The sequence below is a fragment of the Erithacus rubecula genome, assembly GCF_903797595.1.
Source record: "Erithacus rubecula genome assembly, contig: SUPER_Z_unloc_3, whole genome shotgun sequence".
Lineage (NCBI taxonomy): Eukaryota > Metazoa > Chordata > Aves > Passeriformes > Muscicapidae > Erithacus > Erithacus rubecula.
This window is the reverse complement of record NW_027635944.1, coordinates 1,918,985-1,944,261: the sequence shown is the minus strand read 5'-3', so window position 1 is coordinate 1,944,261 and position 25,277 is coordinate 1,918,985. Positions and strand designations below refer to the sequence as shown.

Here is a 25,277-nt window from a genome sequence, read left to right as displayed (position 1 = left end):
TTGTGCACTCTAACATCCACTCTGCCACTGCAGAGATTTTTCTCTGCATTCTTAAAATGGAAAGGATGATGCAAACTGCCATCAGTGAAAATCTTGAATTAAATGTCAGAAGTTTGGTCACCCAGTGCTTTTTTCTCAGCATCAGCAGATGAGGTCCCTCCACTGTTAGACTCCTGAGGAAGGCTTTCTGGAGGCAGTGGCTCTTCCTTGCAGCTGATTTCAGAAAGACATATTTTCCTTTCCTTGGTCTTCCTCCACCCTACCGTTGATGTATTTCCCTAAGCCCCATCCATCACTCTCTTGTCTCCCTTTGTGTCACTTGTGCTAACATTTGCTTGGAGGGCCCAGGACAGATTAGAAAGGTAGGGATGAAACTGCCACCACTGCCCATCTTCCAAATAGCTCTTAATAACTGTAGGCACCAAACAAACACCTAATATACAAATACTTAAGATAAGTTAAAAAAGAAATGACTACAGTTACTGATGCTGCATTTTGCCTTCTCTAAACCTGAAATGTAAAATACAACTTGATGTTTTTCTTCTTTTAACCCTAAGTAAATTTCCTGCTTTTTACAATTCCACCTTTTCTTCCGTTGTTATCAGCCTATCTTTTGTTTAACACTTACCCAAAACCATAGTAATTTGTGAAGAAGCATATAGTACACTTCCTTCCTTCCTAAAATGTGTGAGAATACAGATATGACTCAAGGAATTGATTTCACATTTCCAAAAGAATTTCCATAAGATAGTAATGTACCTGAATCTACAGACAAAACAGGCCTCACTACTGAATATCATCTTTCTAGCATTTACATTGTGATATATAATTTTAAAATGATATGGGTTGGATATGCATTCATTTAAATTTAATAGCAATACAGCTAATATCAGATCTGAGTTTATTAGCGTGGTGCATTTTCTTTCTGTGAGCATGAATTGACTAGATGCCAATGATTTTTGGACTACATAGTGAAGCCAATTATTTCTAAGAAATAAAGTGATATTTCTCTCTAGTGTCATACTAAGTGCTACAGTATGAATTATGCTGCTGATAAAGATGTTGCTATAAGCCAAAACACAACTCCAAAGACTTAATCAACTTGTAAAATTTACATAAGCATAGTAGGAAATTATTCTTTGAAAGAGTTGCATTTATAAATAGTAGTAGTAGTAATAATAATAATAATCCTAAATATATGCATTTAATGGTCATTGAAAGCAAAGGTAAAAATTGATATTGAAAACAATATAAAATGCAGGATATTTTCACTGACATGAAATCTCATTCTCTCTATTTTCTGGTACCCACACTCGGCTCACTTTGTCTGGCACTGTTGTGTAAATCCTGTTGTGTAAATCCTGTGTAAATCCCCAATCACTATTCTCACCTGCTTTGTTAAAGTCAGCAATGGTGCCCAGGCTCACTGACTAGACCACAGACACAGCATTGCCTTTTCACTGTCCTGACAATGACCTCCTTCCCTGCATATACTCCTGAATGTGACTATAAAGACCTTTCTTCATATTTTAGAGCTTTGACCATGCACTCTTCTATTTTGTTCTTCAGCTTTGCTTTCTTGATCATGTCTTACATACGGATTTTTTTTTTCACTTTCAGAGTTCACAGACTCCATTTATGCTGATAAATTTAACATGAAGAAAATTGTTGAGCATTGCATCCAGCTGGCATTGAATGACCTGTGCCCATCCTCAAACTAAACTCTCCCCATCCCCAAAACAGTGTGATAGGATCCAGCTGCCTCTGGAGAACAGACCTGGAAAATCCTCACTCCACAACTGTGTGTAAGGAGCATCCCTTGGGCATGGGCACAAGTGCATAGCAATTTTGTGAGGAGCACAAAAGCAGAGGCAGCCACAAGGGCTGCTCTCAGGCACTTCTATTTACTAACTCAGACATATGTGAGCTTCCTGTCTCCTGCCCAATTTAATTTCAAACTCACTCCTGCCCACAGCCAGCTCATCCAAGTGGAAGTTCTCTAAATTTTCTGCAATCTTTTCCCATAAAAGTTCTGCAGACCCACTTGATGAACTTCCTTGAAGTTCCTCAATAAAGCTCTCCTTTGCTGAAATGCCTGCAAAGAATGAGAATAATCAGGCTGCTGGTCCTTTTGATGAACACTGTCACACCATACAGTGGTTTTTTGGCTTTCTTGCTTTCCAGACTTCAGGATATGGGGGTGTGTGTGTGCGACTTTGCACAGTGCTTACAGGGCCCACAGTCAACAGTTTTCAGGGAAGTACCCATACTGCCAAATATGTTAAAAGACCCTTGCCAAGGTCAGGGCAGACCTGGAGCATGTCCTAGGGCCAGGCTGGGCCAGGCATCATGAAGCTTTGCCTAACACCCAGCAGCTCCTCTTAACAAGACAGCTGAAAACTGATGGAAAAACACGGTCACCAGCCTCACCATCAACACACCACTGTGGACACCTGCTTTGGTGGCTTACCCCATTTTGTTGGCCCTGTCCAGAAATGCCTTTTGCAGGCAGCTACAGAAGCTCTGAACTTGTACCCAGCAAAGATGGATAACAGAAACATGAAAGGAGGCTGACATTTTGTTTTCACAGCCAGGACAGATTAAATACTGACAGCCCTTCTTCTTGGCATGCACATTCAGAGGTGAAAGGTACTGCTGCCCCCTTCCAGGCACACAACTGTATGGGTTTGTATTTCCATCCTTTGAATATATGTTCTTGCTTTGCCTTCACTTGCCTCGACTAGTTGAAGGGAAGGTGCACCTTGCCTTTTCTTCTTTTGTAGAATAGCAGAGCCTGTCTCAGGGAGCCCAGATCCTTTGAGGGAAGAGAGAGATGCTGAACAAATCAGACACCTCTATTGCAAATCTGACTTCACTGATGTTTCTCTGTGACAGTGAAGCACAGCAATGTGGTACACTTCCCAAGTTCCCTCATTAGCTTTATTAAGTCTCCTTTGTAGCTAGAAGATGGCCAACCTTTCTCACAGAGTTTGGATGTAGCAAAATCTTCTGCCTATGCTGAGGGGCCAATAAACAAATACTCATTCCCATGCAGGATACATTAAGGCCATATTCTGACTACACGTGACATGGTCTTATTTTCTCTTAATTTCTAATTAAAATCCAGAAGTGGACTGAATTAACTTGGTTTGCAAGGGAATTAAATTATGAACTTCAAGATGCAAGAGCAATGAGATGGCATCCAAACTGTTAAAAGATAGAGCAGGTGAATGCTGTGTGTGAAACACAGTAACTACCTTAACCACACAATTCCCAAAAGAAAAAAAGAAAAATTAACGTAGAAGGAAGAACATACTTTCTGAACAAGTCTGGGAGAAGCCAGAGGACCCTGGCACCACTCTGCCCAGAGCTCTCAAGCACATCCTTCAGCTCATGGAACAACCCCATTAATGCAACTGCTCCTTGGACAAACCCTAAATACACAAACAGACAAAAGGGCTTCTGAGTATCCACTGAGGCTGAAGAAACCTGCTTCCACCAGTGACAAACTCACTTGTGGTATATGACTGCCTAAACCATTTACATTTTAACATCATCTCTGCTATTCTTAGCTGGCTATGGTCTGATTCAGCAGCTCAGTTAAACAATTCACAAACCGGAAAGAAATAGGACAGGACTAATAATAAGAAAAAACAAGAGCAGAATGCAATTCATAACTTGGATGGGTTAATCCAAACATTAAATATGCTAAGTAATGCTGCATTCCCTGTAAGGAATAATTTGCGGTAGTACCTGGGTCAATAAAATGTTTGCAGGAGACCTTTAGAACAACTGTACTGATAAATTTGCTGACAAAGACTTCTGTTGTTTCTTTGATTTCTGCTGTCGATAACTTTATTTCTTCATCCAGCTTTTCTACCCTGCCTTGCCAGCTGAGCTGAGGATAGTGACATATATAAAAATAACATATCAACAAGAAGACATAAATTTTTTATACAGAACTTTTCCCCCTCAGAGCTGACATAAACGACCACCATGATTTGGACAGTGTAAAGTGCTTCCATATCACTGCAGCTATCATAACCTGCTCAGGTTCACTTCTGCACCACACACAGACCTCTGCAGAAGCTGAACCTACTGCTGAGCCCCTTCCTCACTCAGGATGTCTGCGCAGTGATGGTACTAGAATTCCTGAGAAGTAGAGCAGAGTAGTGGAGCTGAAAACACACACGAGGACCAACTGCAGCTGGTGGGAAAAAAAAAAGCTGCAGAAATGGTGTGTGCAAATCCCACTTTTGAAAAGAGATATATTTTTGCAAGTCAGGAATAACAAGGTCATCATATAGAAATACTTGCAGATGTGCCAAGATGGATACGTTTCTCTTTTTAATAAGGATTACTGATCTATTTAAAGAACATGTCTCAGGCTAAGTATTTAGATGAATGACTTGCAACTTTATTGGGATTCATGGAATTTGATTAAATGCATTTTCCTGTCACTCAGGTATTTTTATTAACTTTATTCATAATTTTATTTCATTAATCTGTGACTTGCCACCAAGAATAAACACGAAATATAGATTTGCTCAACTTTTAGCCATTCAAAGTATTTAAATGTATGTCTCTCACATGCATAATCTCTCCCTCCTGTATAGACAAATTATGCAAAACACAAACATTTAACTATTAATAACTTACTAGGAAACCACAGAGAACCTAATTTAAATTTATATATTAAATATTATTTTAAAAAGAACAAAATTATTTGTTGGACAAAATCAGACAGCAATTTATTTAAAATCAGTTCAAAGAGAAAAATATTTACATCTATTTTTATTTAGATGTTAGCTGAAAACATCTCATTAAAAAAAAAATCTGTTTGTAAGACCAGCACTAAAAACATTAATGTCTGTTCCTCTATCAGAGTGCACTCCAGGTTTCAAATACATCCCAACATACATTCCACTTTCTTTATTACTCCCTGCAATTTTTTTCCCCATACCGAGTACATTTTGTTAAAATGAAATTTGTATTTTAGGAATGGAGCAATTTGAAATGTTGGCATCTAAAGGGCTTCTTAGGCAGTATTACTTGTTTGACACTGAAGGTTTTGTTTTGGTACAGAATGTAAAACCATTTCCTCAAGATATTTTGTGTTCAGCATAAAATATTAAAAATATCTCATTTCCAAGAGGTCTGGTGGGAGTTCATGACAGATGCGTTGCATCTTTTTTTAAAAAACTTTTTGCAGCATTATTGTGTCTAATTAGCCCTGATGATTTACCCATGACAGTATGAACTTCTTGAGAAGAAAGTGGAACATTATCTTTGGAGCAAAGAACAAACACGTTTTTGGGGAAATGGGAGGGAGTGAAAGTACTGACTTGAGGTGATTTATAACAAATGCCCTCAAGTAGTCCTGTGAGTTTTCACTTATTTATGCACTGCCATATGATCCCTTTTTTTGCCTTCTGTGCTACAAACCAGCTTCCTCCGTGCATCTCTGCAATCCTGCCTGTCTGTGGCTGCTTAGGAGGAGCAACCACCATGGACGAGCTGGAGGTGAAGCTCACAGCCTGCCAGGGATGAAGGCAGCAGCCACGGACCATGCACCCTCTCCAGGCCACCACCTCGAGTCACGAGGGAATCCAGGAACCAAATGTGAACTGTCCCTAAAAATGTTTTGTTTTGCTGGCAGGACTTCTTTCCTGTTTCGTCCCTGTGCAAAAACACCTCGTCAGAAATTTTCTGAGGATGCAGAGTTTATCAAAGGAGGCTGGAAGCCATGGGACCAGGTGGGTGGGTAGAAACTGGAGAAGCCAAGCAGACAGTGCAAGAAGGAGGAATGCAGATTTCATTTGCATTCAAGATGGATAAAAATGCACAAAATTAATATTTTTAAAGTTTCAATTAAAACGTGGCTGGTGTTTTTTTTTCTCCTGACTCCAGCCTCATGTGGCAAGGTCAGCCCTTTCAGTGAACAAACAGCTCAGTCACCTCCAGTGTAGCTGTTATCTGCCTCAACAAGGGGAGACGTTTGGCACAGCCTAAAGCTGGGGCACGAACCCTGGCTAAGCTTAAGACATTTATCTGACAGCATCAGCTGACACTCCACAAACACATTTGCCTTCCATGACCTCAGAGCATTCGTGATTAATCAAAAATGTATCTTGGATCTTGAGAACAAGCTACAAGCAGGCACACAAAAAAAAAGAATATGCTCTCGATCTCGCTTATTGACTCCAGAGGTATATTGAATTTAGAAATAGCAGATAGAATAAAATGATCAATATGTTCTCACTTGTCCATGGAAGAGCAAACTTTATCCCTCCAGCAACAAACATTGATCATGTAAATGTTTTGGAGCTGCTTTCAAGTACAGACAGCAAAGGTATGAGGACTTTTGAGGAGGGGCAATACATGGAAAACACACTGGTGTACGTGCACCAGCACTTGGCTAGGCAGCCTGCAGGTAAAAGCTGTGGAGTGCAGCAATGCACCTGAGCCACCTCTAGCACTGCAGCCCTTTCCACCAGTACACATTGCTAACATCCAGTTTGGGAAACACTGTGCCAAGTGATCTTAATAAAACATTATAGAAGATACTTTAAAACTTAATGAAGGCACATAATCTGCTTCAGAGAAAACTTCCTGCCTTAATTTAAATGAGACACAGTTATAACATATCCCCTATGCACTGTTTACAATTTATAATTTATGTCTCAGTTCAAATACATTACTTTCTGCAGTCATCTGCTAAGTTATATGATTAGCATTTGAATATTGTAATATTCTCCTTCTTGATACCAGAGTAATATGATGCAGTACATTTGTATTTTAATACTTTCTTTTTTATTCACTAATAAGCATGCCAAGCTCTAATTAGTTGAGATGAAAGAAATCATGCGCCCCACCCAGTCTAATTTGAAAATGGTTATATCTCTGTAAAAACTCTTCAACATTTCATTTATTAAATCCCACTCTTTGCTGGTTACCTACTGCTCAGGCTATAAGTTGTTTGTGCTCATACTGCACCATCATTCTACTACAGCAAAACTACTGTATGTGCTTCAGTCCCTGTTGGCATGGCAAAAAAACTTTCATTGCATGTGCTCTCTATAAAATGGTGATGCTAATTAGAAGATATAAACTCATGCTGAGACATGATATGAATTGGTGTTATGCATCTCTTAAGCTCACAGCAGTATTAGATTTATATGGTTGATGCCCTCAACTAATATTCAACTAGAAACATTCAATTTTTTAAATCTGCAAAAAAATGAAACAAAAATGAAGGTGCTTCATTAAAGCAATTTACAGATACTCAGTAATCCACACTCCACTAATTTCCACACTTATAAGCAGGAAACAGAAAAAAAAATCATTTTTTCCCCAGTAAAGAATGCGAAGCAGATTGGTATAGTGAAAACACATGCCAGTGTTACCTGGTGTCCATCTATTATTTTTTCAAGGGCAGCCCTCAAATGACATGGCAGTAGATAAGCAAACATCCTCCCAGTTTATGGAGAATGTTCCCCAGATACAGAGTTTAATTCCCTGCAGTCTGGAGGTGGCTATTAGCCTATGACCTGGACTGCTGCTATTAAAAGCCTTGTCCTCTGTTTACTTTTTAAAGAAAGAAAAAGGAGGAATTTGCAGGTCCACAAGGGCTAGGAAGTTGCTTAGGTATCCCAACTTCAGCCCGATTCAAGACACTGCATACATGAAGGTTCATGATGACCCCACTGCTCAAACTCCTGCAACATGAGCTACGGGCTCTAGATACCACAGTTGTGTGTTTTGACATCCATGGTGAAAATGAGCAGAAAATCTGACTGTTCCATATCAAGAAATATTTTTCCTAGTGCTAATGTGCCTTAAATACCTTGTTCCACAGCTGAGCGACCTGGCACCTGCTGCATGAGAAATGGCCAATTACTGTTCAGTGTCTCTAATTTTCTGATTCAATTAGCATGCTTCAGAGCTTTCCAGTTTAATTGCAAACTACTTCACAGTTAGCTCTCCGATTAATCATTGCCCATCTGCGAGCCATCGCAAAACTTGGTGGAACAAATCTCTGTACGTTGGAATGCTGGGAGCTTGGAAAATCAAACTTGTTTTGGTATATAAAGCTTTAATTTTGTTTGCCCTTTTCAGCTGCACTTGTAAGAAGCTCTGTACTGATTAAACAGGAAGTCCAGACAATAATATGCTACATTATGCATATAATTACTGTAAATACAGATGAGACTGTAGAAGGTTAGGTGATAACATGTATGGAGTAGGGGGTCAAGAAAACACATTTGCAATCAATTTCTCCCCATTACGAAAGAAAGGAGGAATTGGTGGAAGAGGGAGGAAGACAGGTATGAGATGAGATGGTAGTCCCACCCTGACTCTGGAGGCATTTCTGCACCACCACACAGCAGCACAATCACCACATGCCATTTCTGATTTCATTTTCAAAGGGAGCTGTTAACTTCCCAATACCTAGAAAGTTAATAAATTTGTATTCAATTATTTAAATACCTGTACTTTATTGTACAGTCTCAGCTTCAAGCTGAACACAGCCTGTTGGGTAGGACCATAAGATAGATCAGTGGTCATGGAGGTGCTATTTTTTCCTGTATTTTACTTCACTCACAACAGTAATACTCACTGAACCAAGACAGATCACCTGTTTCACTCAGGTGCACATAAACTTCCTGTCCAGAAGACTTGATTTAAGAAGTAACAGCATATCACACAGCAGGAAAGTAGCAATTCTATTACAAATTAATTATTTTGCCTATATAAAAGTATAAGCACAATTGAAGTTTAGGGACCGAAAATTTTCATTTAAACCCATGCAACATTTCAGCATACATTAAATTTGGTGTATATGGCTCAGGCATCAGTCCTGCAGGATTCTAGACATGCCTACTTTGAGTTAAATTCAATATGATGCAACAGTGCTCAGTTTCCTGCAGCATCCTGTTTTGAGGACTTCCCTGAACTGAGGCTACTCTGAACATTTTGTTTTGAAATACCATCAATTAAGAACATGCTAACCTCCATCATAATTTGAGTAACTCCAGGTTAATAAGAGAAGTCTTAACAAAGCCTAAGAAAAAGCTGAATCAGCTCATTATCTCCTCTAGTCATCAAAGAAGATTCAAACATTGTAAAATCGTGATAATGATGTTTGGATGATACCTAGTGACAATCACCAGGGAGCCCTACCTCCTACACTCTGGCAGAAACAAAACTGCATTACTGACACAGGAAAGAATAATTATATAAAGCTACATTATTGATCATCAAAATGAAGCCACCATGTCAAAGCTGGAATTTGGACTTCTTCTTCAAGGCCATTAGATGCTTGTAAGATTTCCAATTAAAATATATTTAAAACCACGCAGTTAAAGCACTGTCTGGCCACCCATCTGGCTGAATGAAAAACCTTTCAAAAAATTGGTTAGAAATGCCTGAAGTGAGCACTGTCACTAAAAAAGAGTGAATTTGTTTTTTTGAATGCTGGACACACAAAACAGGTCTCTGCAGAGCTTTCCCATGCTTTTGTCATGGTCCCAACAACATTTTTCTATGCCAGGTGCGGTAAATATATCACCTTCCAAGAACAATCTATGTAAATGAATGATCTATGTAACACCTTGAACAATACAGACATTGCAAACACAAGACACAGTTTTACATGCTGTGACATGCCAGTTCAGTATTTCTGTGCATGCAGGCAGCATGAGTACTTGAGTAGGCTGATGTAGCAGATGCAGCATATACAGATTACAAATTTAAGATGTATTTAAAATCATGCTGAGAAACATACTTCTACTCTGGGAAAAAAAGAACTGATATTTGCTGGTCTGTGAAAAAAAAAAGTTTTAGGAATTCTGCATATTTTTCCAGTCCAGCTCATGATTCTGAAGTCACTGCAGCCTGTATTATCTTTATTAAATGAACCACAATTTGATAAAAAAAGTTATCTCCTCTATTACCACCAGTTTGACATACAATCACAGAATCCAGAAACAAAGGCAAAAAAATGTGATGCTTTTAACATTTCCAAGGGAGTATCTCCTAAATCTGTACAATATTGCTGAAAGTTTCAGCTCCACAATGCCCACTAATGTCAAGTTACAGAGCTAAAGTCTGATAATGTACCCCATTTATATACTCAGTTTAGGGACTGGGAACGTGTTCTTAGGGTTCTGTAGTCAGGTTACCTCAACACTCCAGCATTCAAGGCTGTTTGCTTCCCATCACTCCCTTGACAGCTCTCCTTGTGTTTAAACCCATAATTGCCCTCCCAAGGTGGTTTCCTATTCTGCTTCTTTATTCTGAATCAGAGGAAACCAAAGTAATATTAAATATGCCCTGACTCAGATGTAGAAAAGTCTGCAGGCACAGAAACTTTCCCACCATTATCTCCTGGACCACTGGTGGAGGCTCAGGAAAGACTGCCCAGTATTGGTGTCTGGAGAAACCAAGGACAAAAACTGTTTTGCCTGAGCCTGTCTGAGAAGCTTTGCTGGGATGTGAAACACCAACCTGCAGACTTCCAGCTCTGATGCTTAGCCCTTGCCTTTCTTATGAACATTTCCAGTGAAACAGGTAACCTTCCTGTGTAGCCATTTGGGTTCCTTGCTCTGGGAAACTGTGTGATCACCTTATAAAGTATTTACTGAGTTTTGGAAACACAGCACTCAAAAACCTCAACTGAAAACAACTATTACAAAAACCACATTGCTTTCATTTCACAGAGGCAGATTATGAAAACAATTGTAGCTCTTTCACTACCACAGGGACAAAGAATTTGTACTGGCCGCCAGTCAGCACCCAACATTGTTTTCAACTGCAAACATCTCTAAAACCTTCAGGGTCACCTCTGTCCTGCTGGAATTACCATCCCAAGGGGACTGGGGGAAGTGGGCAGCAACACTGTGCATGCATGCTGGCACTGAATATGGGGAAAAGTTCTTAATTTCTGTGCTTTTAAGGTCCAGTTACAAGCCACATCAAGTCACCTCTGTCTTCCAAACTCATTTGTGATCCTGCCAAAGGATGCATTTACTGATTTTCCTTCCCACTTAACCCATGACAGGGACTTATAACGACCAAGAATATTTCATTCCACTTCATTCTGCCTCTTTTAAACTTTTCCTATGGTATGGGGTGTTTATTTTTTCTTTTTTAAGCACAACTTCTACAGTTTATAAAAACTGCATTTTTTAAAGCAGGTTTTAGAAAAAAAACTGCATTCCTGTTGGATCTCTTGGTTTAGCTTGCTCTACTGAGGCAATGTGCAAAAGCTCAAGCTTTTATATTTTTTCTGGTTTGAGTCGAAAAGTGCTGGAGTATCCACAAAAACAAATGGGGGATTATACTATTATTTTTACATCCTTTTAAAATACTTATATTTTCCTCATTAAGAGAACATGAAATTTTAAGTACCAGAAGCTCTGATTACCTTTTTTTGCTACCCCCTGCCTGCATGTATTCAATCTCTGCTTCTTATATTTAAGAAAGATAAAGTATTATTTTTTATTAATTATTTTAAAAATTTAAATAAATTTTAAAAACAACAACAACAAAAAACCCTTTAAAAAGTACCAGGAAAGGGAAATTTACCCTGGCCAAGGTGAAATAAGGAGGATGCTCTGAAATCAGCCTAAACCTGATTCTGCACAGGGGTGCAGTGCAGGGACAGGCAGGTTGCTACATCATCCCTTCTGCTTATGGGCTGCTACCAACATCTCTCTCTCCTAAGTCAGTGGCTTGAGTAATTTGGGGCATGTTAATTACCCAGAAACTACATGACTTGAAGAGTAACTACAGAGGTACCTTGTCAATGACAAGACCCTATTAACAAGTTTACTGAGAGATTTTAGACTTCAGTATTCCCAAAAGGTGTCAGTCCATCAAGACTCCAGCAGGACACAGCAACCTGCCTCCTGTCTGACCTGTGCAGTTAAAGTGAAGCATCAATTACTGATCCTGACTCTATCAGATTGCTTCTGAGTTCCATACATGGTATATTTTCTAATATTTTGATCCAAGCAGACCACTGAAACTTAGCCAAATTAATTTCGGTCCAGGTATGGACAAAGCAAAAAATTAGGAAAAAAAAAATCAGAAAATGTCCACAGATGACTTTGTAACAACAAAACATGAATACAACTTCCCTTTCCCATACACAGGAACTGAATAATCATCACATTAGTTAGTATATGACTTTAAAATATTTACACAGATCAGCTGACAATGTATTTCACACAACAGTCTGCATATTGCAGTACCCATTGTTAGCTACTGGCCCCAGAGCAGAGCAACACAAAGGCTCAAGGCATTTTTAAAGCAGGAACCAAAAGGTAACTCTTCACTTAGATATTTTTCATTTAACTGTGAATAAATATTTCTATTCTAGCTTTGCTCTAACTCTGGTAAATTCATTCAGTCTCTCTTTGGGAATGCAGAGTGTATTCTGGAATGGATAACTCATTTATTTCACCAGGTATCACAGAGAGGCATGATGCCCCTGTGCTTGCAGAATCTTTTCTTAAAAAGAGAAGTGTGCTAGGTAAGCAAAATCATAACACTTATGCAATAAGAGGATGAATAAAGAGTGCAGAAGCCAGACAGAACAGGTGTAGGGCATGGGTTAGGATGGTCTGGGTCTAGGGCACCTCCACAGGTTCAGGGTAATCACTGCTTGCCATTTTCAAAAGTCTCCCCCAAAATACAGAATAAACAGGGAAAAAAAATTCACCTGCATTTGTTCAGAACTGGAACAATATTGAATATACTTGTTTATATAAGTACATATGTATATGTTTATGACATCTTACTGCATTTTTATTCATTTTTGTAGCCATAAAGTCATTAAACTGAATTAAAAATTACTACATATCAACTCTTTTGCATTAATATCAGCATAAACTCAATATATTTAAAATTAGCTTGAAAATCAGACATTGTGCATAACACAGAGGTGCTTTAATAGAGGTGGTTTAATACATCCATCCATAGATGTATGTAGATGCTTATGAATATCCTGCTGCTTTGAAAATGACTCACTGTGCTATTTCACCACAATTTGCATTGTTATAATAGGATATTGACTGATTTTAGGTGTAAGGCACTAACACAGTATTCAGTAATGACTCTGTGCTACAAGTTTATTGCAAGTGCCGAAGGTTCATTCACCCCAAGCAATTCAGTCAATAACCAATTTTTATACTTCTATCTCCTTCAAAATTCCAAACCAATAATCCCTGGCTTTTTTTTTTTTTTTAATTATTTCAGTATCAGACTAACATTTCCCATGGAAATCAATATGGGTGAGATCCATTAGCCAAAAATCTGCACTACTGCAATGCAAACATATTAAAAATATTGATCTTGCAGGCTAGTGATGTTTTGATTGACTTTAATGTTTGTAAGCAGCAATAACAGAATTTCAATGACTGAAACAAACTTTTGATTAAAATTATAGATTTTAACTTTTTTCTTCTATTTTACTGTTTCAAAGGGTATTCCATGGTTTACTTGTTTGCTGTAAAAGATCACTGTAGTAAATCCTTACTCAGTTTCTCATTTGTAAATATTAAGGTCTGTCCCAGGTAACACATTTCAGTTATACTTTCTTTCACTCATGGTGTTTGGGTTCCACTATATCACATGTATAACAACATGTTTATATGGGCAGTGCCAGATGTATTTTTGCAGCATTTTCCCTTCTAGATCCTCTCATCTTGTGGGATTCTTGCAGATACACAAATTTGACCTCATTTTTTTTTTCACTATCGCTGAAACTTCAATTGATTTTTCCACAGCTGCTGGCTAGGATTTTGCTAAAGCCATCTTCCTAATGTAGTTCCTCCTTCCAAAATAAATATCTCATCTAAAATAAGGGCATTTCCTACACTCTGGGTCTTTTGACCTTGGGTATGAATATGCCTTCATTGCCTTACAGTCTGAATGTTCCACCACCTGGATCACATTTACCATCAAGGAGAGTAGAGGCATCCTTGATTTAGGGATGGGGAAGCCAAGCATTGAGGAACCAGAGGGATAACTTTGGACAGTCTGGCTCCCACCTAGGCCTGCAGGCTATGATGAAACAGCTCCAAAGGAGGAGGTTTTCTTCAGAAGGCACCAGTACTCATGACTGTCTCAGGCAATCCAAATGGCTGCTTGCTGTGGGTGGCATGTGGTTATTGGCTCTTGTGTGCTCTGGGCTAGAGCAAGATCTCCTTTTGCCTTGGGGCCAGGAAAACAAAAGTGAAATTGACTCCTGCAAAGAGATGCCCAGAGGATCTTTAAGACCTTTGTCCCTAGAAGACTGTACCTGCTGGAACCTGCTGCACCACCTGTAAATCTCCAGTGCTCCATACAGACAGTGCCTCTGCACATGCCTGTGAATAGACAGAGGAGCCACAGCTTCCTCATTCTGGGATATGCCACCCGAGGCCCCTTCCAGGTTTGCATTTCCACGGTCCAGTATTATAACAGTTTAAGACAAATTCTTTTTGGACAGATCATGTGAATTACTATTTATTCTTAATCGTAAGCCTCTTCCTGCTGATATCCAACTCCCCAACTCCATAGCCCAAAACTGGCTCCTGTGTTCAGGACTGGGGGAAAACTACCTGAAGGAAGAATAACTTAAGGGATGAGCCATGTGGACACACCTGCACTATACTATAAAACAAAAGAGACGTGGTTCCTGTACAGCATGTAACATAACATCCAAGGTACAGCTCCAGGACCTAAATCCTCTTACAAACCACCTCTATGGATGGAGCTGGGTTAACACTACCTCCATGCATCTCATAGGCTGAAGCTTTCCACTGGGGTGTGATGCCCAAAAGACCTGTGCCACCAACCACTACAACCTTCTGGAAAAGCCTTTGAGTACTGACCTCATGTCTCTGTCTCTGCAGTCCCATTAAGCTTTGATGTTTGCTAGTATTGATTGCCCACTCCGAAATATTTAAACAAGAAAAGCAAATTAGCATTACTAAGAAGCCACATGTGGGAAGAGGAAAGACCAGCTCAGCTCTGTTTTCCTGCTTCTTTCTCTGTGGGACATAAAGTGCTCCATGACTGCCGTCAAACCCAAAGGTGCTTTGTCTGCACCTTGAAATCTTAGAAAGGACTAAGAAACAAAACTGCCTCCAAATATGGAATGTTTCAGGCAAAGAACAGACAGCTTCCCAAATCAGAGAATGAACTGTATGGCAGAGATGTTCTGTATTGACCACAACCTTGTCTAGAGACTATTAAACTGTAAATCTTCAACTACCTTCAGGTAAGAAAAAAACAACAACAAAAAAGCCCAAGACAAATTAACTAAGAACAGATAAAAGACTAACTACAAAAAGAAATTCAAAAGGACTGGTAACATTGCAAATGGTATTCTACTGTATCTGCACTGTAAACATGCACCAATATATAATCTTCAAAACTGAAATACCTTTTCCTCCAAACACATGCAGAACATGCAGTCTCAGTACAAGTGTTTCTTATGTACTCTGTCAATATGTCTACACACAGTCTGAAAACTGCTTCAGGCTGGGGAACATATTTCAGGGTTCCAGCACACAAGCTTCCTGCAAACTCAGCTGCAGGAATTTTAAGTGCTGCTGCTCTCTGCTCCTTGTCCTGCCTCTCTGCTGAGCAACTACCCTGAGGTAGAATTTGCAGACATGAACATATAATATATAAAACAAAAGGTTTTCTTTTTTTTTTTTGCAGCTTAATATTATCATCCTGCAGGAGATGGATATCCCTCTCAAGACTTTGGCAGAGGGGAAGTAACCAGCAAAAGGATGGGCTGAAGCTCAGGCTGTTAAACAGCTTCAAAGTCTTCACCAAGTCTGTCTCCACATACATTTTAGGGCCAAGATTATGAGTTGTGAAGTCAAGCCCTTGCTTATTAAATCATACTAATTTAATATAGTCTGTATTACTTTGCCAGTATCAAATAGAAGCAGTTCTGGCTCTGCTGTGGGTTCAGTGTTGCAGAAGGACATGAAAAGCTCAGCATCTCACAAGCCACACTTCAAGCCCCTATTTATTAATTCTAAGTAATGCATGGGACAGAGTACAAAATGTTCATACCATTCATTTATTTGCATATTCATCTTGTCTATCACAACAAGGAGACAAATTTAGAATGTTTTTTGTAAGATCTGCCTTCAATGTCTAGCTGTTAGAGTAATTGCTAGTGAATTACTATTTGCATGAAACAGTCTATTATCCAGTATTACCCATTGAAGCAGATGGCCCTCATTTCATAATGTAGACATACATGGTGGTGTCTGTCTCCTCATTGCCCATCCAAGCTCAGGACAGCCATGCCATCCATACCTGGGTGAGGAGGAGGCCTGCATGCTGACCCTTGCACATGCAGTCTGAGCCCAGTATCTCTCCGGATGGCTAATGAATTTCTGCCTCCACCAGCTTCTAAAAATTCACCAAGTAATAATGAGGATGACATAAAAATTATGTGATCTAAAAAATAATTTGAGGGGTTTTGTTTCTTGCTAAACACAGCTGAAAAAAAAGTCAAGTTTTTTTTCCACATCACTGGACGGGCAACAGAAAAACTGCAAGACCAAAAATCGACCAGTAAATAAAATACAGACTATCACCACTAACTCACTACAAAACTATAAATAATTATATAGTTGTTAGCATCTAGTACTTGCAATAGTGCACACTAATCACTCCCTCACTTGTGGTGAGACAACTTGCTGATGACCTGAGATGTCCCTACCATCTATGCAACAACAGTTACTGCCATCTATATTTAACACCATCATCCATGATCATAAAATTCAAGTAGATCAAGAGACAATTAAGTATAACATAGAGAAAAAAGTAATGTATCTGGAATTGGCAAGCAGAGATTGAAATAAAGGCTCTGCCCTAGCCATGGCAAGGGCCACTTCCAAAAAATTATTGACACTTTTGGTGGACAGACTCCTCTTCCCACTAGATACTACAATGCCAACTCTTTCCTTTGGCTGTGACAAATTGATTTTAACCCTTTTCTGACTGAATTTAGGATGAAAAAACATCTAAATATAAGTACTTAGAAGGTCTGTGACTTGTTCTATACTTTTCTGCAGCTCCCCACCAGAGCAGAGACTGTGTACAGGGTCTCCTGCAACAAGGCAAACTGTGCAATCAGCCTTCAAATCAGAGTGTTAAACTGGCCTGTTTTGCTACTTCAGGCTTATTAAAGTGCCTGTAACTGTCTGCTTCTATGTAAGAGACTGACATCTGCCCCTGGGCAAGAATGACACTCAAAGCAACCCAGACTGCTGCTGTCCTTGCTTGAGTCACTGCATGCAAACCTTACACTCTGCTACCAAGGCAAATTACTCAGGATATGCCAAAAAAGTAGAGAAAGGTATGCTATGACCTCTGTGATTGTGTGATTTCAGTGAAGCTTCAGAAAAGAAGAGAGGGCTGCCTGGGCCAGTCTCTTAGTGCAGAAACTGATGGTCAAATGCAAGAAGATGCTAGACATCTCCTAAAAGAGCACTCAGGATCTTCAAATCCCAGTGACACCAACAGCGACATAAACTCTGTGTGCTCAGAAGTTTCTGGACTGATTAATTAAATCCCACATGGCTGAGTGAAGGATGCATATTCTGTATAAACAAAGCAACCACACACAAATCCTGTAGGGCCAAGATGTCTTCTCTTATTTAATCTTTAAAAAGTAAGAAAATGACACCATCTCCAAGTGAATTAAGACATCACAGTGTACTGAGTATCTCCTTAGTCTATATACAATATAAAGAATCAATTACAGATTCAGAAATTCTTAAATGATCTGCAGGCTTTCAGCTTTTTGTTTTTTTGCAGCTATTTATGTCTTTCATGGCAAGAGTTGAAGACTGAAACACAGAAAGAACTTGAAATATAAAAACATAACTTAAAGAAGTTTGACACAAACTCATTAAAAAACCCAAACCAAAACAACTTTTTGGCACTGAAAGCAGATGCTCTCCTCCTGAAGCTAGAAGTCACACACTGAGAGTGCATGTTCTGTTAAAAACTACTATGTTCAAGCATGGCTGGTGATTTTGGACAGTAACATTAAAGAAATCTTCAATTTGGCAATTTTCTCACTGTACATTTACTAAAGCATCCCTGCTCTCCAAAATCCCAGGAGTGTGGGGATCTGACCTCATGGAAAGAAAAAAAAGCTAAAAGATTCCCAAGGTACTTGTTTTGATCTGTTTTATGCATTTTTCACCCTAGCCATATCATTATTCCAATCCACTCCATGGAGTATGCTGCAAATGCACTTCACTCTTTCCTGGGAACAGAGTGAAAATGAAGTTGGCCACAGCTCACACAATGCCTGTTAAAAGCAGTAGGGTTCTCAGTGAAGAATTATTTACAAACTGTAGGATTAGGAACTAACTGAACAGCACAACTTATTTCACTAATTTCCCATCCTGCAAATCACTCTCATTAGGATTCTGGAGTTAACATGAAAAAACAGACTTCAATTTTTACTCTTCCATGTTTTACTACGGTATATAAATGGTTTGCTCACTTATTATAAGTTACATGCATCCATTTTTTCTTTTTATTTTCTTGTTAGACATCCAGACTAGATGACATCCAGATTTCAGGCTGTTTGTTGTACAGATGTATTCAACAAATTCATAAATGTACTGTTCATAAACACTTTACTAAGGTTTATTTATTATTTATTTGTTGTTCCCTGTGTGTGACAGACCACTGCAAGTATATATGAGATATACTTGTTTCACTCCCTGACTGGGGACACTCTGGACATAAAAAACAATGACAAGAGATAGTATGTTCATGGTTAACATTTTCTAATAGACTTTCTTTTCCTATTGTATGTCAGACAAGGACACTGTTATCAATATCTTTGCATATAATAAAACATCCTCTGCATCTGGACAAACATAATAGATAATGTCACCCAACACATCTGACAGAAAGCAAACCTAAATATTTGCGATATTAAAAAACAATTATTTTATACATTATTAAGAGAGCACTGTATTGTTCTATTGTATAGTCTTTATTTTAAAAAGACAGCAAGAATGAAAACAGCTTAAAAACTGAACCTGACAATCTGGATTTTCAGTTGCTTAGCTTTTTTTTTCTCTGCCCATTCACACAGCCATGAACAAGCAGCTGTGACACAGATGTTGCATGGTCCATGCTCTGGTCCACAGCAAGACCCAATGCCCCTACATCCCTTTCAGCAAACACCTGTCTGCCTTCTTCTTAAACACCTCCTCCATGGAGCACCTTGAAGGCAGTAAATCCAGATACACCATTAGGAAGTTTCCCTTAGTGTCTAACTTGAACTTTTCTTGCTGTGATTTAATTTTGTTCCTTTTGTACCAGGAGTGCAGACAGCAGACTATTCCTTCCCTCTTTGAAATATTCCTTCACAAACCCAATGACTTCCACCATGTTTTTTTCTTTCAGACCTCTTTCTTTAGGCTAAATCTTTTCCTGCTTTTCACCCTTTTTCTTAAGGCCACATCTTCTAGACTTCTCATCACTTTCTTGCTTTCCTTTTCAGGTTTTCTAGTTCTTCTTTTCCATGGGCCATGCTGTCTGCAAGGGCTCCCCACTGAAGCATCACCAGTAGTTTTGTAAGCTATAGGCTTATTTAGATATGTCTGGAAAAGGTTTGTCTTTTCTGCAGCATGCACCATTGCTGTCTTATCCTCTGTGTGCTGCTGCAAAGCAATTGATTCTCAAAGCCTAATACTGCTTGAGTCCTGTGATTTTCTCTGTGCAGACCCTGATAAAATTCAACCCTGCACAAACCTCACTCTTGCTCTTCAGGGTTCCACTTCTGCTGGGTCGGGATCAAGATTTGCTGTGGCTGTTATCCCAGGGCTGTGAGGCACACAGATCCTTTCAGCAGTCAGGAGCAGCAGTGCTTCCACATCTCCTGATGGTTGATGGAAATAAGGGCTGATCCTCAAAGAGAGACTGGAAAACAGCTGCTGCCAGTCTCAAGACATGAGCAGTAATAGTGCAGCACAGAACTTTTCCCTTGTTTCTGAGTATATTCAAAAACAGAAAAAAAGTCTTTCATTTCCTCTGTGAGCAACCAGAGAATTACCCAACTCATTAAGAAACAGCCAAACTTCAGTGCCATATACTCCAGAAAATACCTACTGTGTAAAGGGCACCAAGGTACCCTGGAGGGCAAAGACACTGCCCTAAGTCTATTGCATTACTGCTGTTCATTGCCTGTTACTGTCCACAGCAATTAGATGAACCTGAACAGTCCCCAGATAATAATCCTGCAGCAAAGCAGGTACTCACATGGCACAAACTTGGCACAAAGCCTCCTTGTAACTGAAATGTATTGAGGATTTAAGGAGGCCTGAGAGCATTGAGTTCTAAATGTAGAGATCTGCATAGACAGGTTTTGCAGACATGCCTTTTCTCCTCTCATTTCTGACACCTGACCCAGAAGACAGTGTGATCCCACTTCTTTTTTGTAAGAGGATAGGTGAAGAAAACCAGACCACTGCTGCAGAATAATCATGTCCAGTTGGGATAGGGATGAAACTTTTCCATCAGTTCAAGAAATGCAACCAATGCCATGGTGATCTACACAATAAATACTTGAAATCAATTATTTTCCCTTCTATGAATCAAAACCAGGAGAAGGGGATGGTTAGATTAGGTCAGAGAAAGTGTTACATGATGGCTGTAGAGGCAAAAGACCATATGAAACCTTAGAAAAATTTATCTGCAACCAAGAGATGAGGTCATCCTTGAGCTTGCAGAACACAAAACTTCTACATGTCTCCCACAGGGAAATGCAGGGCACAGCTTGAATTTACACAGCTGTGCCTACAGCTGCCAGGCTGTGAAGTGCCATCAGAACATGAGACAACCTGTACAGTACATACTGAAAGGCCAGAAAGTTTGCAAGGAATCCAGAGGGGTCATGGTCAGCCTCGGTTTCTTTATGCATCCTCCTTTCCTGCAGAAGATCATGGAGCCTGAGATGAAGATCACATCACCAAGTCATTCAGCAAATCAAGAGAATTTTCTCATTCCTGTCCTGAACTAAGGGATCCACTCACATCCATGCAGAGTCAGCTAAAAAATTCTGCCATCTCTGATGCTCAGATGCTAGTAGTTGGCCCAATTTCTGCTCAACACACTGTACTTTTGCCATGGATAGATATGTGCAAGGTAAATCTTACAGTAATTACCTGCAAGAAAAACAAAGCAACTCTGACATTGTAACTTGCGTACATCCTTGTATAAATAGACTCATCAAGATTTTCATGTCTGCAAGTGTTGTGTTATTACTTATTGTAGCTGTTTTGTCAGTAGTTTGGTTTAAATTTTTTTTTTGTATTATTACTTTATTAACTCTAGTCATTATTAATTTTAGTTAATAAAATAAGTATCTGAATTAAGTGAAGGCTCATTTATCTCCCTGACATAACTGTACCCCTGCTAATCTATCTGCTACCACAGTGCCTCACTAAAATTTTCATGGGAAGCAGGTTGGCTGAAGGTATGGATCATCCTGAGACCCAGTGCTCCAGTTTTATAACATCCCCTATCTTGGTTTAAGACAATTTGAAGGAGAACACTCTGGAACGAGATGCCTCTTTTTATGGGTTCTACCAATCCCTTTCTACCAATATGGAATGAATATGAGCAGATGTACCTAGAAAAGTAACAGTTTACTAACAATGGCAATAGTAACAAGCAAGAAATAACAGGAAACAATTGTCAGATACAAAACTGCTAAACCTCGGGGACTCTCCAGAACAAAGAGAGACCCATAATGACAGAGCACGCTTGGCCTGCCCAAGCAGATTTAAAAGTGGCAGAAATCACATCCTCTGCCCCAACTCCCCTTGGTTTCCCAGCGGCAGGGTCATTGAGAGACAGTAACAATTTTTGGGCACGGATAGGTATGGAGACAATAACCTTTTGGGTTACCAGGACACCCCACACTGAGACAAAGCAGAGCACAGGAAAAGCAAAAGGCAACACCCATGCTAATGCTGCTCATAATGGTGAGTCATTAGGGATGCTACTCTGAGCAGACTTTTGGGGGTGAGTGATGGATTGCTGACAACAACAGCAGGAAAGAAAGTAAAACAGACCTACTTGCTACAGAATGGAAAACTCAGAGGCAGCATGCTACCTCCAAGCAGCAAGAATGCAAGAAAAGCAAGTATGTGAGTAGATCAAGACTTCATTATAAAAAACCAGGGATCAGGACAGGTCAGAAAAACTTTAAATGCACTGAAAACCTATTGGCTTAGAAAGCTCTTCAAGGTTTTGAAGTTCACAGAAATGCAGATTTTCTGTCAAACTAGAGGAAGTGTATGAACCAAAACACACAGGAAGCTAGGATACACAGATTCTGCAAAGGTCCAGTTTTTGTGCCTCAAGTTTTGCTTCTTGCCTATATGTATATGAAAGATCTGAAATTAAAATATATCCCATTTATCTTACCTAGAAACAGGTGTCTCATACAGACATGGTATTTCTACCAAAATAGACTACAAAAAGAGGAAGGGAGCACACATGCTTAATAACAATTAAGCAATTAGAACCAAGATAATAGTAAATAATTAAAAAAGCAGATCCACCACCATAGCAATCCAGTAAGTCATCCCTGCAGTATATAAGAGGAATTTGAGACAAAGCAGTAGCACAACTAGGCAATGCTGCCTGCAATCCATAAACTGATGATTACTGCTCATTGCCCATCTTTAATTTTTAAGAAAGAAATCAGCGAGTGCAGATAAAACATAATCCCAGGCTGTAATCCCCTGGAGTGATCTTGTCACAACATGTGTTACTACAGTTCTACACTTTTACCTTTGTACTTTGTTGTATGTAGTAGAGCAACATAATTAACCAGTAGTAGGTAGTGTTTATGTTAGTTCTCAAAAGGTTAAGAAGCTGATTATAGCTAAAATCAGCTTTGCCTGGGGCATCAGTGGCTCTGTGTAATCAAATTAGACAAGCAGGGCACAGTGTCACCTAACACAAACCATGGCACTTTCTTCTCTGTTTTGACCTTTTTCATTAGATGAGCAAGACAGGTTTTAGCTTAGTCCAAACATTTTGAACAGATTAGTTCCCAATAAATTCTGAGTGATAGGTCAGGCATTCATCTACATCCTTTTCTTGAGTGACTCAGTAAGACCACACTCAAGAGGTTCCCCAGTAATTGTGCCAACTTTGCTTTCCCCTGAGATAACATCTTTAATTAATTATTGGGTTTTTTTGGGTGGGGGGAAGAGGGTGGGGTGGGGGTGGACAAGGTTTCAAAAAGTGAATGGCAATTACATCAAATCACAGAATATCTTTAACCTACATATTTATCTCAGTCATTTTATTATTTTGATTCTAGAGCTGCAGAACAACAAACATATAACTTCATGAACACAGCAGAGAAGGCATTAGCATTTCTAAGTAACCACAGGTAACCCACTTGGCAGAGTTGGGGCTCACTCCCTCTACAGCTTCACTGCTCTTTGAAGTCAAGCAAGGTGAACACTATAATGGAGATGTTTAAGGAGGTTTAATAATGTAGACAGAGGATCAAGCCAACCTGACATCAGAAGAACACTTTCCATACCGTGATATCACAACTAAATTTAAATGTAGGCTGCAGTGCCTATTGCTTCCATAATCTTGCCATCTTTGAACATGAAGGGAACAAAAGATTAAAAAGGCAAAGAATATATAAAGAATAATAATGGGAAATTCAGATAAAAACCCGTGAGTTACAGAATTCACTCTGCTTTCCTGAATTTTCTACACCAATCTAAAATAATTTTTCTATCCTTACATATTTGATCTGTAACTTCAAGTCCAGCTCTGCTTGTGGATGTACTGCAGTAAACTGACATAACTTTTATGCTGTGAAAGTAAGCATATGAAATAACAGCTCTGCAGATGACTTGTGCATAGTTATTTGCAGACAAAAAGAAATCCAAAGTTGTTATTTTAATTGATTAAGTCATAAATGAAGTTAAAGAAACCATGCCTGCATGCTTGCACACCCTTCCTGGTTCCTGGCAATCCAGCAGCACTTCATGCATTTGTATGTTGCTAGTCTGCCTTGCCACAGTTGTATATCATAATCCCATGCAGCAAGCTGTGCAAGAAAGTTAATGTACCAAGTTTAACATAAGGACATGAGACACTATGTCCTCCTGTATTTTCAAAGAACTTTCAATGACTGTGTTGTTACTGGTCTGCACAGCTTGAGAGAAATGCATATATTAAGAAGAGAAAAAATGTATTACACACAGTATTGATGGAGTGTCTATAAATATTACAAATAACCTTACATTTTGATTGCATCATCAGCCAGCCAGGAAGCTCCCATCTACAAGTTTAAAGCAGAGCCAGGTTCTTCAGAAAGAACATACACTAGCCATATATAAATATATAAATATATATATATATATATATATATATTACAGATTTAACAGTAAGTCCCTGTACAATTTTTTCATACATCAGCTTTTTAGAATCTCTTTTTGTCAATGTGGTACACAATAATTAAATTATTTACATCCAGTGGCAACCACCATCCAGGCAAAACAGCCTGCTGTCTGCCTTCCCATTTCTGTACTGAGATTTGCCACGTGTCTGATGCAGAAGCACATACTTTGTGTGTGTGTGTGGGTGAGGACAAGACAACCCCCTGATGGAATGCTGTAGCCACAAACAGCCACAAACAGCAGGTTGGCACTATGTGGGGACACCCACTGCTGCCAAAATCTTTCCTTGTAAAGGGAAGAAATAAAGAAAAAAAAAAATCATCTTTAAACACCTGCAAAGGCATTTTCAAAATATGTAAGGAAGTGGAGAAATTCTCTTTAATGGATGATTGGCTCTTTCAGTTTTAACTTCTCTTTGTTGTAATGAATGTCTGTAAATGGATTAATGGCATTTAGTCTATGTCATCGATCTATACTGAATATACAAACACTTATATGAAACACATTCAAAGACCACACTCGTTCCTAACTTCCCATTAATATGTTATCTGCAAGACAAACTGTCTTCAGAAATTAAAGTACCATTTTAAAAACTCCAGGCATAAATCTCCCAATCAGAAAACAACAACGTATCAATTTAAAATGTTGAACAACATTAATACATAATGTTGAACAACATTAAAATTACCACTCTGGTACATTTTAGCCTTCTTCTATCAGTTTGGGGAATGTAACAGAGCCCTATGCTACTCCAATTGAGTTTTTCAGGGACTCCTGAAATAC

At 39.1% G+C, this 25,277-nt stretch overlaps 1 protein-coding gene across 1 annotated transcript in view; it reads right to left on the bottom strand.

Moving 5' to 3' along the window:
• Window positions 1-1,892: 1,892 nt before the first annotated feature.
• Window positions 1,893-25,277, bottom strand: part of ARB2A (ARB2 cotranscriptional regulator A) — a 221,542-nt gene continuing 198,157 nt past the window's right edge. The window contains exon 11 of the mRNA XM_079331364.1: window positions 1,893-2,095. Coding sequence (XP_079187490.1) covers window positions 1,908-2,095 — 188 coding nt within the window. The 3' untranslated portion in view covers window positions 1,893-1,907. The remainder of the gene's footprint in view (window positions 2,096-25,277) is intronic.